Here is a 12,755-nt window from a genome sequence, read left to right as displayed (position 1 = left end):
AAAAAATATTGATTTTGCTATCTATATGTAATTTTAAATTTATTTTAAAACATTAATTATGATGAAAATAAACCGTGTTGTCATGTAAGGAGTGAATTAAGATATGTTTTAAGTGCTTAGTGCATTGATTTAATTGACATCTTGTTTATTATTACTGGACCAAGTAATTATTTAAAAAATGTTAATGTCATTTGAAAATCACATTATCATTTTAAAAATGTTGATGTCATTTTAAAAATGGCACTTGATGTTATCATTTAAAAAACATGACACTTGATGTTATTATTTTAAAAAATGATACCATATGCCAGGCCCTTCGGTTAGTGCTTTGAAAATATTATCTCATGTCTCCTCCCAATAATTCTCTGCAATAAGCATCACCATCCCCATATATGGATAAGAAAACTGAAGAAGGAATATTAGAGAAGTTAAGTAACTTCCTCAAACTCACAAATCCAGTAAGAGATGGAATCATGACACAAAACCAAGTGTGTGGTGCCTGAGCTTTAATAGCTTCACTCTGTCTAAAACAAGTAATTTTTCTCTGCAACTTTTCATTGCAAAAACACATTATATGATATTGTAAGGCAGAGAAGGTTAGAGCTCATAGTAGGTAATTTTGTAAATAAATTCCCACGAGGAAAATTGATGTTTCAAAATGAACGTATGCAGTTTTTTTTTTCCCCCAAGTAAATATTGTTCTGGTTCCAAGATATCCCCTCTAAACTACACAATTCATTCTTTCTTCAAGTTCAAGTAGCAGTAATGGGGGGAAGCACACCACTTCGCAAATGGCTCGTTCAAAATAGTTGATGTTTGAGCTCCAGCACAGTATCTGCTTTGTTACTTAGTTACACAGTGCTCTTCTTTTGGAGTGGCTGTGTGTCATTGATGGAATCATAGGCTTCTGAGCTGGGACACACCGCAGGGATCACCGAATCTGTTACCACGTTTAGTTACGCAAACTAGTGTACAAGAGGAGTTATAATAAGGTGAAGAGTGAAAGGGTAACGATCCCCCAAATAGACTGGTTTGACCCGAGGTAATCAATGAAGGATGGAGTAGAGCACTTGAGGATTTGATTCGTTTAGTAGCCCAGCCAGAGAGTTTTGCCTCCTCTGAGCTGAGGACTTTGGCTGGCTGGATGCCTGCAGCATTTTCCCTGCCAGGGGCTGTACCCCCTGGTGCTATAATCACAGAAAACCATCTCATGGCTCAGGCTTGGAGGGTCAGCAGACATCACGACCATCGACCATTGGCATGGTATGGGGCTGCTCACGTGTGTCCATTTGTGATGTGGGGAACCCTCGCTGTGAAGGAAAGGTGGAGAGTGGGGAAAAGACAAGCGAAGGAACTTGGGGTGGGGTGGAGGGGAGGGGAGGAAGGACTGATGAGCTTTTCCTTGCAAGAGTGCCATGTACCAAAATAATTAAATTGAAAGAAAGCAGGCTTAGAATGAAAATTTTTAAATAGAAATATGGGTATTGAAAGTTGGAAATTGCATAAAGAAAACACATTTCCTTGTTTTTGCCTGTGTTCGGGGCATTTCATAAAGTAGCTTTTGGCATGACTACTTAGATTAGGGGGAATTAGTCCAGTTGCCTTGGTCTCATTTCATTTCCTTGGAAGATATTTTTATACTACTTTCATATCTTTTGTTCTGAAATCTTCAATATTTCAAACATGTCTGAGTGAGATTGATTGATTGATTTCTCCTAAATTGTAAGCAAAGAGTTTCTACTGGGAATTTGTAATTTGGTGGGAATGAGTAGACTGGGAGGTCAAGATACAGCTAATCAAAATGAAAAGATGACAAGATTTGCTATACTTTTCTGGATCAAAATGAAAGATTTTTATCCTTTCATATACAGGAAATTAAAGTTTATCTTACCGTACGTGAAAAATACTAAAATATGGCTACACTGGGTTCACTCCTCTTTAATGGTGTATTCATGCAAAATACTTTGATAGTCAGGTTCAGCACATCACAGAGGATAAGATAGCTATGATAAGCTTAACTTTGAATATTCATATGACAACTTATATAGCAATTTCAAAGTCCTTTTATAACTATGGACAGCATTGATTTTTTTGAGCTCCTTGTATCTATTTTCCAAGTCATTAACTTCATGTTGTGACCTTATTCTCCCCCCGCCCTTTTCTGTCCCTATCATTGAAAATAGATAACTCTACTCCATATCTATGGCTGTATGGAAATCAGTCCGACAAAATGATTATCAGAAAGTCTGGGACTGGGATGAAGTCCTTATGGAAGATGAAACCTTCTAAACCCTTGCTAACTCCTCAATGCTAAAAATCATTACCGTCAGTTCTTTTTTCTTCTTCTTTTTAACATAAAATTTACCATTTTAGCCACTTTTTACTTTTTATTTATTTTTATTTTTATTATTGGAGAAGGGGAACAGGACTTTATTGGGGAACAGTGTGTACTTCCAGGACTTTTTTTTTTTTTCCAAGTCAGTTATTGTCCTTTCAATCTTAGTTGTGGAAGGTGCAGCTCAATTCCAGGTCCAGTTGCCGTTACTAGTTGCAGGGGGCACAGCCCACCATTTCTTGCGGGAGTTGAACCGGCACCCTTGTGGTTGAGAGGACGCGCTCCAACAAACTGAGCCATCTGGGAGCTCAGCGGCAGCTCAGCTCAAGGTGCCATGTTCAATCTTAGTTTCAGAGGGCGCTGCCCACCATCCTTGCAGGACTCAAGGAGTTGGCAACCTTGTGGTTGAGAGCCCACTGGCCCATGTGGGAATCGAACCGGCAGCCTTTGGAGTTAGGAGCATGGAGCCCCAACCGCCTGAGCCACCGGGCCGGCCCCCACCGTTAGTTCTTGAGTTTGCATATTTCCTCCTAATGTGATACCTAACCCTCAGTTTGTCTCTAGTTTTCTCAACAGTAGACTTTGCTGGGTCTGAACATTTGTACCCCTGAAAATTCACGTATTGAAACCTAACTCCTAAGGTGATGGTGTTAGGAAGTGGGGTGTTGGGAGGTGATTAGGTCATGATGGTGGAACCCTTCTCACTGGGATCAGTGCCCCTAATGGAAGAGGTGCCAGAGAGCTCCGTTACCCCCTCGTATCATGTGAGGTCTGTGACCCAGAGGGACCCTCATCTACCCCCAAAACAAACAAACAAAGAAACAAACAAACAATAAATTTCTCTTGTTTTAAGCCACCCAATTTGCGGTCTTTTGTTAAAACAGCCTGAACACACTAAAACGACCATCTGTCTTATCTTTGACCAAACATCATCTAAACCCAATGTGATGAATGGATGGTAATCAGTACAAGAGGGAGTAAGGGGAGCTTAGGGACCCCCCCACTCCTTCAGATGTTACCCTCAGAGTTGCTATCATTTTTTGCCTGCCTTCGAGTTTGGCTACCTCGTTTTTCAGGAAAAGAATGGCAGTATATTAGTTTCCTAGGACTTATATAACAAGATACCTTAAAATGGGTAGCTTAAAACAACAGAAATGTATTCTTTCACAGTTCTGGAGGCTGAAAGTCCCAAAATGCAGGTGTCAGCAGGGACATCCCTCCAAGGGTTCTAGGGAAGAATCCGTCCTTACTTCTAGCTTCTGTTGGTTGCTACAAACCTTGGCTTTCCTTGACTTACAGATCTGTAACTAATCTATGTCTCCATCTTCATATGGGCTTCTTCCCTTTGTGTCTCTGTGTCCAAATTTCCCTCTCCTTATAAGGACACCAATTGTACTGCATGTCAGTCCCACTCTGTCCCAGTATGACCTCCTCTTAACTTGATAGCATCTGCAAAGACCCTCATTCAAAACAAGTCACATTCACAGGCTTCTGGTGGATATGATTTCAACCCAATACAGGAATTTCTGCGCAGCTTTTGACAACTTTCTCCTCTCCTGGAGTCACCATGTTTTGTCTTCGTTCTTCTTCCTTTTTCTTCAGGAGAAGTTCATGTTCCTTAGTCTTTTCATCCCTTGATTTTTCTTCTCTGATTTCACCTCATGATCGCTCCAGCTGTGTCTCTGTCCTCACGGAATAACTGCTAACCCACAAAATCCTCCAGAAACTTCATCTGCAAATCCTTACAATCAGATGATTCCTGGGGCTCCCTCCTTGGCCGTGTCTTCAGAGAGGACAAGTGCTCGAGTGCTCTAATTGTAGTTTTCTCTCTTTGTGGGATAGCTACCTGTCATTTGCCTTTCGCCTCTGTCCCCGGAGAGTGGCATACACTTTTAGACTGTTAGGGAATTAACTGGTAAAATGAAACCAGGAATTGTTGACTTTTAGTGATTCTCATACCTGCCACAGTCACCTTTGGACAGCTTTGACCATTTTAAGGATCTCACATTCCTTTCCACCTCCACCGCCCTCCCCAACCTGAAAGTTTCTGTTCAACATCCCCTTAATTTAGTCATTTGCATATCTCATAGCTCTGTCAGAATTGAGTCCTGTGTGCTCTAGAAAATATTTCAGCTTTGCCTTTGGTTGGATCTTCCCCCAATTCTTGGCTCTTAGTTGCTATTTCGCATCATACCTGCCCTACCAGAAGAGTCCTTGGTAGCTTGTCCCTGTGACCCCACGCCCTCACATATGCTGCCTTTTGGAGGGCGATCAGGCTAACCAGTGAAATAATAGAACAATTAGTAAAGTATAACGCAATCATTTTCATGAAGCATGTGAGCACCATCATTCATAATGTTCAAAATATATCCTTTTACTGCACTTCGGCTTTTCAAGTTGTTTTTAATATTGACAGCTAATTTCTCAGGCATTTTCCTCTAAAATTAGAGGATAAGTACATGAAGATGTCCTCTTTGGGGCCGTTCTCCGTTCCTGTTCTTCCAGCCGTGGCGGGCCGGGTCAGTTCCAAGCTGGCAGCTCTCCTGGTGCTATCGGTTTGTGGAACATAGTTTCAGGAAAATGAAACGCCAAGTGTAAAGAGCTGACTGCATTGGAGCAATCGTAGGCACATACAGAATGTGCCTTTAAAACTCAGTGCCCCTGATTCCATTTAGCTGTTTCATTGCCAATTTGTTTTTATTAAAGCTTTTTCGTTTAAAAACAACATCCCAAAACCTTGAAGATAGAACGTATATAGATCATGCTTAATATAAAAAATTTTTAAAAAATTCCTTGCTTGTTTTAGACCAGAGTAAAACTGTTAGCTGAATCCTTCTGTGAGAAAGATTTAAAATATCTTCATAAGTAAACAGGTTTAGCAACAGCTTGTAAGTCTTCCTTGTTATGAGTTCAGTAGATCAACATGCTTCCTGCTGATAAGGTAAGCTCTTCCTCTCAGCTCATGACCGGGAGTTTGGAGGAAAATAGAATCAAATAGATGATGAGTTACCAGTGCTAAAAGTTTGGTAAAGATTAATTAAAACAGAACAGCATAGGATTCTCTTCAGGACATTATTTTATTCCAGTTCGTCTGATGTCTAATGATGTTACGATATTAGATTTTGTCAGATTTGCCTCAAATTAAATGAAAAAGATTTTTGCTTTATTTATGTATTTCAGGTTGCCATGGTGATGTTTTGTCCTCAGTAGATGGACAGAACAGTAATGAGGGCAGTGTTTAGCGCTGCCATTCCAGTGCCTTAGGGCTGGAGTGCCCAGCAAGGCATGGAGAGAACATAGAACTGGGGCGGTGGGGGGGCAGGGGGCGCCCAGATCTGCTGTTCACTATGTGAGCTGCAAGTCCAGCAGCTTTCTTGAGCCCCACTTTGCTTATCCCTAAAATGGGCCTGACATGCTCCTTCTTACATACCTCATTGAGTAGTTGTGAATTTCAAATAAGGTAATGTGCTTATTAAAAACACTATGAAAACCTGTGAACTGCCATACAGATATGAATTATCCTTATTGTAGCTTAATGAACAATTGATTTCTTACCTCTCATCAGCTTTTCATGATGGCTCTTCAGCTGCTATGGTAATTCCTTTTCCAGCTCCAAATTTTTCTCTAATCTCATCCTATGTTTAGATAAACTCTTGTTAAATTACAACATACAGAATATATGCAATGGTTATCATATGCAAGACACTTGGCTAAAAACCTTACTTTGGTTATTTCATTTAATCTGTGTAACAACCCTATGAGGTTAAATACTTTCTGTTACAGATGAAGAAATTCAGGATTAGAAAGTTTAAATTAGTTATCCAAGAAGTAACCCAGCCAGGGTTAGAATCTGTTTTGTCTTATGTCACAGCCTATGCTTTATTTGATATGTTAGTATATTTCCAAAAGTTTTGCAACCCAACATGTAAATTCTGCAACTCTGAAATCAGGTCATCTCCTCCATGAAATTCTCCTCTTTCCAATTGGATGCAAAGAGCTGCTATCTCTATTTCTTCTAAATGTGTGTCCTTCAAAACTCTTTATCATCACTCTATTGCCCACTCCTTAGTTAATGTTTTCATCATGTAATCATTGTCTTTATGTAGACCCCTGAAATTCTTTCCTAAGTCATTGTCCTCCATTTTAAATTACTGAAGCCCAGTTATAGAAAATGTCTCTATTTCTTTTATGTTTTATTATTCATTCAACCAGACAGGTACCATGAAGATGAAGAGGATATTGGGAGTCTAAATGTCACCTCCTATTTTATTTCCTGATAGCTATCGGTTGATATAACCTCTTTCATCTCCAGCCTTGCCTGTCCTCCATCTTTCTTTCCTACTTCTCTGACTCCCTGGTCACCCAACATCACAGACAGCACTGACAATGACATGACTATTTTAAAGTTATTGAACAGCCTGCAAAACTGTGTGTTTTCTCAGTAGTTTCACTTGTTTTAATATTTGCAGATGTGTCTGTACCATTTTCTTACTCTAAATGAAATATAGACCCCTGAGATTTTCTAGAAGCCTTGTTGTTCCCATCTCCAAAATGGTGAGATAGATTTATAAACAGATTTTCTTCTGTGACTCCTTCAGGAAAAACTGCATTTTAACAAGAGATTGTCAATCTTAAACCCCACACAAAGGGAAATTGTGCAGTGAACAAAACATTTTCTCCTGTTCCTGGCCATCCAGAAATTTAAATTTAATAGGACAGTAAAATTCGGATACTTGTTTATGTAGAAAGGTTTCAATATTAGACATCAGCAGCACTGACAACAACTACATAGGTAAAGCAGCTTACCAAACATGTTTTTTGAATTCCACAATCTTTATTCAAAGTAAAATAAAAACAAATCTTGTCTCTACCACAGGAGGTATAGAGATAGTAAATCAAGTAAAATGAACAACTTTGCTGCCCAACAGGAACAAGAAATTGTTGATGAGGCAGAATTACATTGTTTAGCTTATGATTCATTTCAGCATTTAGAACACATTTCTCTTCTTCAGAATTATACACAGTAGGATTTTTGGATTATCTTGGTATTTCTTTTGACTGACAATGGGATAGTATGTCTTGATATAGGTTCTAAACCGCTTTCCTATATTGTAACTGACGCCCTTTGCTGCAGCTAATTAAGTGGAAAACAATGCATACATACAATTCAAAAGATTCACAGTATACATTTTTATTATAAAAAAGCTACTTATTATGAATTATAATTGTTTGCTTTCATTTATAGTTTAAAAAGTTCAGCTCTTGGTGTGAATGTATAGTTTTTTATTTTTATCCACAATTCTACAATTCCAAATTCATGTTCTAATATTTCACTGTTGGCCTAATGATAGCTTGAATTTATGAAACAAGGCATCTAATAATTTATTACATATTTAACTTTTTTTATTAATAGAAATTTTCCTAATTTTGTTGTGAATATGTTTTCCTTTGTCACTAAAAAACAGCATAGGAAAAACAGACATTATTTGTTTTTTTCAGTTTTTCAAATATATATTTTGACATATTTTCTTTTGCCTGATACCAAGTACGCATTTGTCACATTATCCCAAAGTCTAGGAAAAAGTGATGCTACCCAAGACAGGAAGTGATAACTGGCTCAACCCTAATCAAAATCTCTCATCTGTGGACCGGAAATTTGTACCAAAAAAGAATCATGCTAACTTTGTACCGCCAAAACTAACAAATTTAAAGGTGTCTTATAGCAACTCAACATGATAATTTATTCTTCTTTGTAACCTACCACCAATTAACATGTAAAGGATAAAACATTTCAATGGTTGTGTTTTTTTCAAATCAAAACTTATTGACATTACTCTTTGCAAACTGAAGGAAAGCACAAAGAATTTAATGATTTGCAGGAGGGCATGAGATAATGGTACTTTTTATGTCAAAAAATGGATTTTTAAAAAACAGACATTAAATACACCTGGCTACTACAGAATGGTTTGCACTACGTGTGGCATATGCTCAACAAATATTTATTGAATAAATGAATGAATGGGAATTGGAAGTTAATTTTTATCTCTTTCAAAATTTAGAAATTCAAAGATGGAATTAAATTTCTACCATAATTATCAAAATTAACTTTATTTTCCAGTACTTTATAGGTTTTTACCATAAAACATCACTAAAATAATTTATACTATTCTCATTTGATGTGAACTTTTAAATCAAAGTTCTTACCTTCTGATATGTTAAACTTCAAAGGTAGTGAGATCATGAAGGAGAAAAAGAAAGTTTCGAAGAGTTTTCAAGCTCCAACAGTTTTTCTCTCCTTCTCACAACCACACAATATTTTTCACCAAAAGGGTGTCATTTTTAATAATATTGGGATTTCTCCTTGGAAGACACACATAAGTGCTGTTGATGAGAAGAGAACATCACTTACCTAAAAGTAAAATTTTGCTGTTTCCATAAACCTTGTTTATGTTTGTTTAAAATCTTAGGTGAAGTACACTGTGGGTGTTAAGAGCTGTAAGTGGGTAAATAAAATAAGTACTGTAATTTTTCAAAGCATCACTAAGTGCCAAGAATCTGATACTATCATTCCAGTTTTACAGTGACTAGTTAGTTAAAGGGTATTAGCATCCTGTTATTTGCAAAAGAATTTACAAGGAAACCTAAAACAATTGGAAAAGACAATGGAAAAATGTTGTGCAGATTTTTAGATGAATCAACTATGGTTAAAAAAAAAAAAAATGAGTTAGATTGTCTGGTGAACTGAAGCTGAATAAAAATGAAGAGAAGAAATATCCAAGCTTCCATTTCCTTGTTCTCTTTTATTAGTTGGCCACAGAGTATTTTTCTCCAAAGATTTTTTTTCCATTGGATTATTTAATTTGATACAAATAATCTCAAGAACCATAAAAGCTGAAGATGAAGGTTTAAAAACTTGGGGTAACAGAATGCTTTGTTTATCTATAACGTATTTTAAAATTATCCTAACATAGAGCACCTTTTACTAAAATACATTGCACAATCTTAGAGAGCATCATTTGATGGAATACTCTGTGTCTGGTGCTCCCTGGATGTGTGCAGTGGTACTGAGGATATATACAATCTGTGCTGATTTTGGCTTCAGGAATATTTTCCATGTGTTGTTATGGTGAGAAAAATATTTTCTAATTTTTCATGGTACTTATGTTTTTTTAACATTCACCACAGTCTATAAACAATGTGCGTACGTCTAATTTTAAACAGTTTTTTCACAGGGCTTTAACCAGAAATAAAAGGCCATAGGAAAGATACTGACTTGGGCAACAAATTTAAAGTCTGAAAACATGGAGACTTTCAAATGAAAGCAGGAAACTGGCAACTCTAGATGGTAGCATGTTGAGCTGGAATCGTATTTCTTTACTGCTTCAAGATTCTTCTTAGAGTTCTCCACAGCTCTTTTTAGTTAAGTGGAGATTATGTATAGAGAGGTTTTGTTTGTTTGTTTTTGTTTGTTTGTTTGAACTTCTGAAAAACTTTTTTCTAGCTCATCATACAGGATAGATTTGCATAAGGTGGATAGTAGACATAACCTCAACTTTAGTGTCTTGCGTTTTAAGTTACAGCGGTTGAATTGAATAATGTGAAAATGCACATGTATTCATAATGGAGTTAGGAGGCACTATCATTTTTAAACATGAGAAGCCTTGATGCAGAATAAAAGTAGGTGCTTGGAACAATTTACCAACCAATAAAGAATATTCTGAAAAAATAGAAAAGAAGGCCCAGATATGTTAGCAGAGCAAACAACGTTTTTTGTTTTTTATCACCAACAATTGCTATTGGAAAATAAGATAAACTCTCTCTTTTTTTTTTCCTAATTTTGTCTTTAAAATTTGAGCCTTCCTCAAATTTTCCTTCTTCCATAAAGTTTCTCTCCCTCTGCGTTCTGAAATTTCTGTCTGAGTTCCTATAGACTGTGAATCTGTAGAATGTAAGAATTAAGTCCTGTGGCGTGGCCAGGTGACCTGTACTGATGCCCTGACTCCACCCCTTACACGCCAGGTAACCCGGGCAAGTCGCTTCATCTCTGTTTACACTGATTTGCTCCTTTGAAAAATGTAGATAATCACACTACCTGTGTCACGTGGTTACTCTTAGTATTCAAATACGAAATACTTGTGAAACACATCTAAGCACTCAGTGGTAACAGTTTTTTGAAATGTGCCACATGTTGCAGCATTTCCTTATTTGTGGTAATGATTTGCCTTAATCACTTTCTGGGGCATGATATATAAACATTCATAAAGCATATGTTGTGGTATTTTCTATGCTTGTGTTTTACATATCTGGTTTTTGTTTATTTGTTTATTTGGTGTTCTGATGTAAGTTCCCTTGGCCAGGGCCTACATCATTTACTTTTTAAAAATTTTTTTATTAATAGATTTTATTTTGTAGAGCAGTTTTAGGTTTACAGAAAAATTGAGCACATAGTACAGAGATTTTTCGATATGCTCCTTGCCCCCAGTGCCCCTGTTTTTAACATCTTCCATATCGCCACACACCACATCATTTACTTTTTAATATACTATTTTTCAGTACAGTCTTAGGTCCACAGCAAAATTGAATGGAAAGTAGAATTGCCATATATCCGGTCCCCACACATGCACAGCCTCCCCCATTATCATCACCCCCACCCCCAGACTGGGATATTTGTTACAATTGATGGACCTACATTGACATGTCATATCACCCAGAGTCCATGGTTTACAGTAGGGTTCACTCTTGGTGTTGTACATTTTATGGGTTTTGACAAATTTATAATGACATATAGTCACCAGTATAGTATCATACAGAGTATTTTCACTGCCCTAAAAATCTTCTGTGCCCTCCTATTCATCCCTCTCTCCCTCAATCCCCTGGCAACCACTGGTCTTTACACTGTCTCCATAGTTTTGCCTTTTCCAGAATGCCATCGAGTTGGAATCATGCAGTATGTAGCCTTTTCAGACCGGTTTCTTTCCCATGTTAGTATGCATATACGTTTCCTCCATGTCTGCTGTAGCTTGATAGCTCGTTTGTTTTCGGTGTTGAATAATATTCCATTGTTTGGATAAACCCCAGTGTATTTATCCATTCACCTACATCTTGATTGCTTCCAAGTTTTGGCAATTCTGAGTAAAACTGCTATAAACATCTGTATACAGGTTTTTGTGTGGACATATACATGTTTTTATTTCCTACAGTTTCTCGTACAAAGGTGAGGAATTTTAGCACTTAGAATTCTAGATCTTAGGTCTGAAAGGACTTAGAAATAATGTATTAAATACACGGAAACTGAAGATGGAGAGACATGGTGCTCACTGTCTAACACTGCTCACACAGTCCAGTGTACCCCTTACTATGAAATTCTTACCTAAATAACGAGAAAAATCTAAAATATTTTGAAGACATCACCAAAGGGTTGATGTGATAAGAATAAGGACTGAGAATTATTGCACCAAATGATATAATCAATATATTTCTGTAAAAAGAATAAATTTAATAAGTTGTAGCCACAAATTTTTCCTCATTGTTTTATAACTGCTTAATTCTAACTTCATTCTAACTTTACGGTTTCTCTCCTAAATTAGGCATGTGCGTTTTCAATTATCTTTGGTTCGTTGGATTTTTGAATTTTCCTCTGTGGCTGATGCCCACTTTGGACTGACTGAGCCTCGCTGTTTTAACAGGTTGTGGTGCGGAATTGTCTGGGGCCACCGGCTCCTTCAGCAGCCCCGGATACCCTAACCCGTACCCCCCCAACAAAGAGTGTATCTGGTACATTCGCACAGCCCCTGGGAGCAGCGTTCAGCTCACCATCCACGACTTTGATGTGGAGTATCACGAAAGCTGCAAGTTTGACGTCCTGGAGGTAGGAATTTAGATTGCTTTTCAGCACGTTCCAAAATTTGGGGTAGGCCTGGAAATCATTCTGCAAAAATCCCTCAGTTCTTTCCTGTGTTCAGAGCACTGTTCTCTTCCTAGACATTTTGATCAGTATCAGCCCTTCATGGGTGACATTTACAGACAAATGGATTGACGTCTCAGTTTGGGTTTCTCCACAAGCAGTGCCTGAAGGATTCAGTGGGAGGCCGTTTAACCAGGAGGTGATGTGGGAAGCAGGTGCCAGAGAGGGTGCAGGAGGAAGAGCCTCTGAGTGGAGCCGCTGTGGGCAACGTGGGCTTAATCCTGCTGGGACCCTCTGAGGGCCCTTGAGGACTGCACCCCAGAATCATCCCTTTAAGAACAGCAGGCTGATGCATTGGTTCCCCCAGCTCTGGTCCCTACTGATGGAGGATTGTGCTGGGGATTGGTAACTACCCACACTTCCAGTCTGCAGAAGCTCCCTTGAGCAAGGCAATGGGGAGACAGAGTGTAGACAAAAGGTGGGCACTGGGACAGGTCGTGGCAGTAAGCAGAGGAA

The 12,755-nt window shown here is 38.1% G+C and overlaps 1 protein-coding gene across 1 annotated transcript in view; it reads left to right on the top strand.

Moving 5' to 3' along the window:
* Positions 1 to 12,755, top strand: part of CUBN (cubilin) — a 245,413-nt gene that overhangs the window by 91,475 nt on the left and 141,183 nt on the right. The window contains exon 29 of the mRNA XM_074324816.2: positions 12,022 to 12,203. Within this exon, the coding sequence (XP_074180917.2) occupies positions 12,022 to 12,203 (182 nt within the window). The remainder of the gene's footprint in view (positions 1 to 12,021; positions 12,204 to 12,755) is intronic.

This window comes from Rhinolophus sinicus, chromosome 1, assembly GCF_057876585.1.
Source record: "Rhinolophus sinicus isolate RSI-liver-muscle chromosome 1, RSI-T2T, whole genome shotgun sequence".
In the NCBI taxonomy this organism is placed as follows: Eukaryota; Metazoa; Chordata; class Mammalia; order Chiroptera; family Rhinolophidae; genus Rhinolophus; species Rhinolophus sinicus.
The sequence above is the reverse complement of the archived record's forward strand: the minus strand, read 5'-3'. Positions and strand labels throughout refer to the sequence as shown.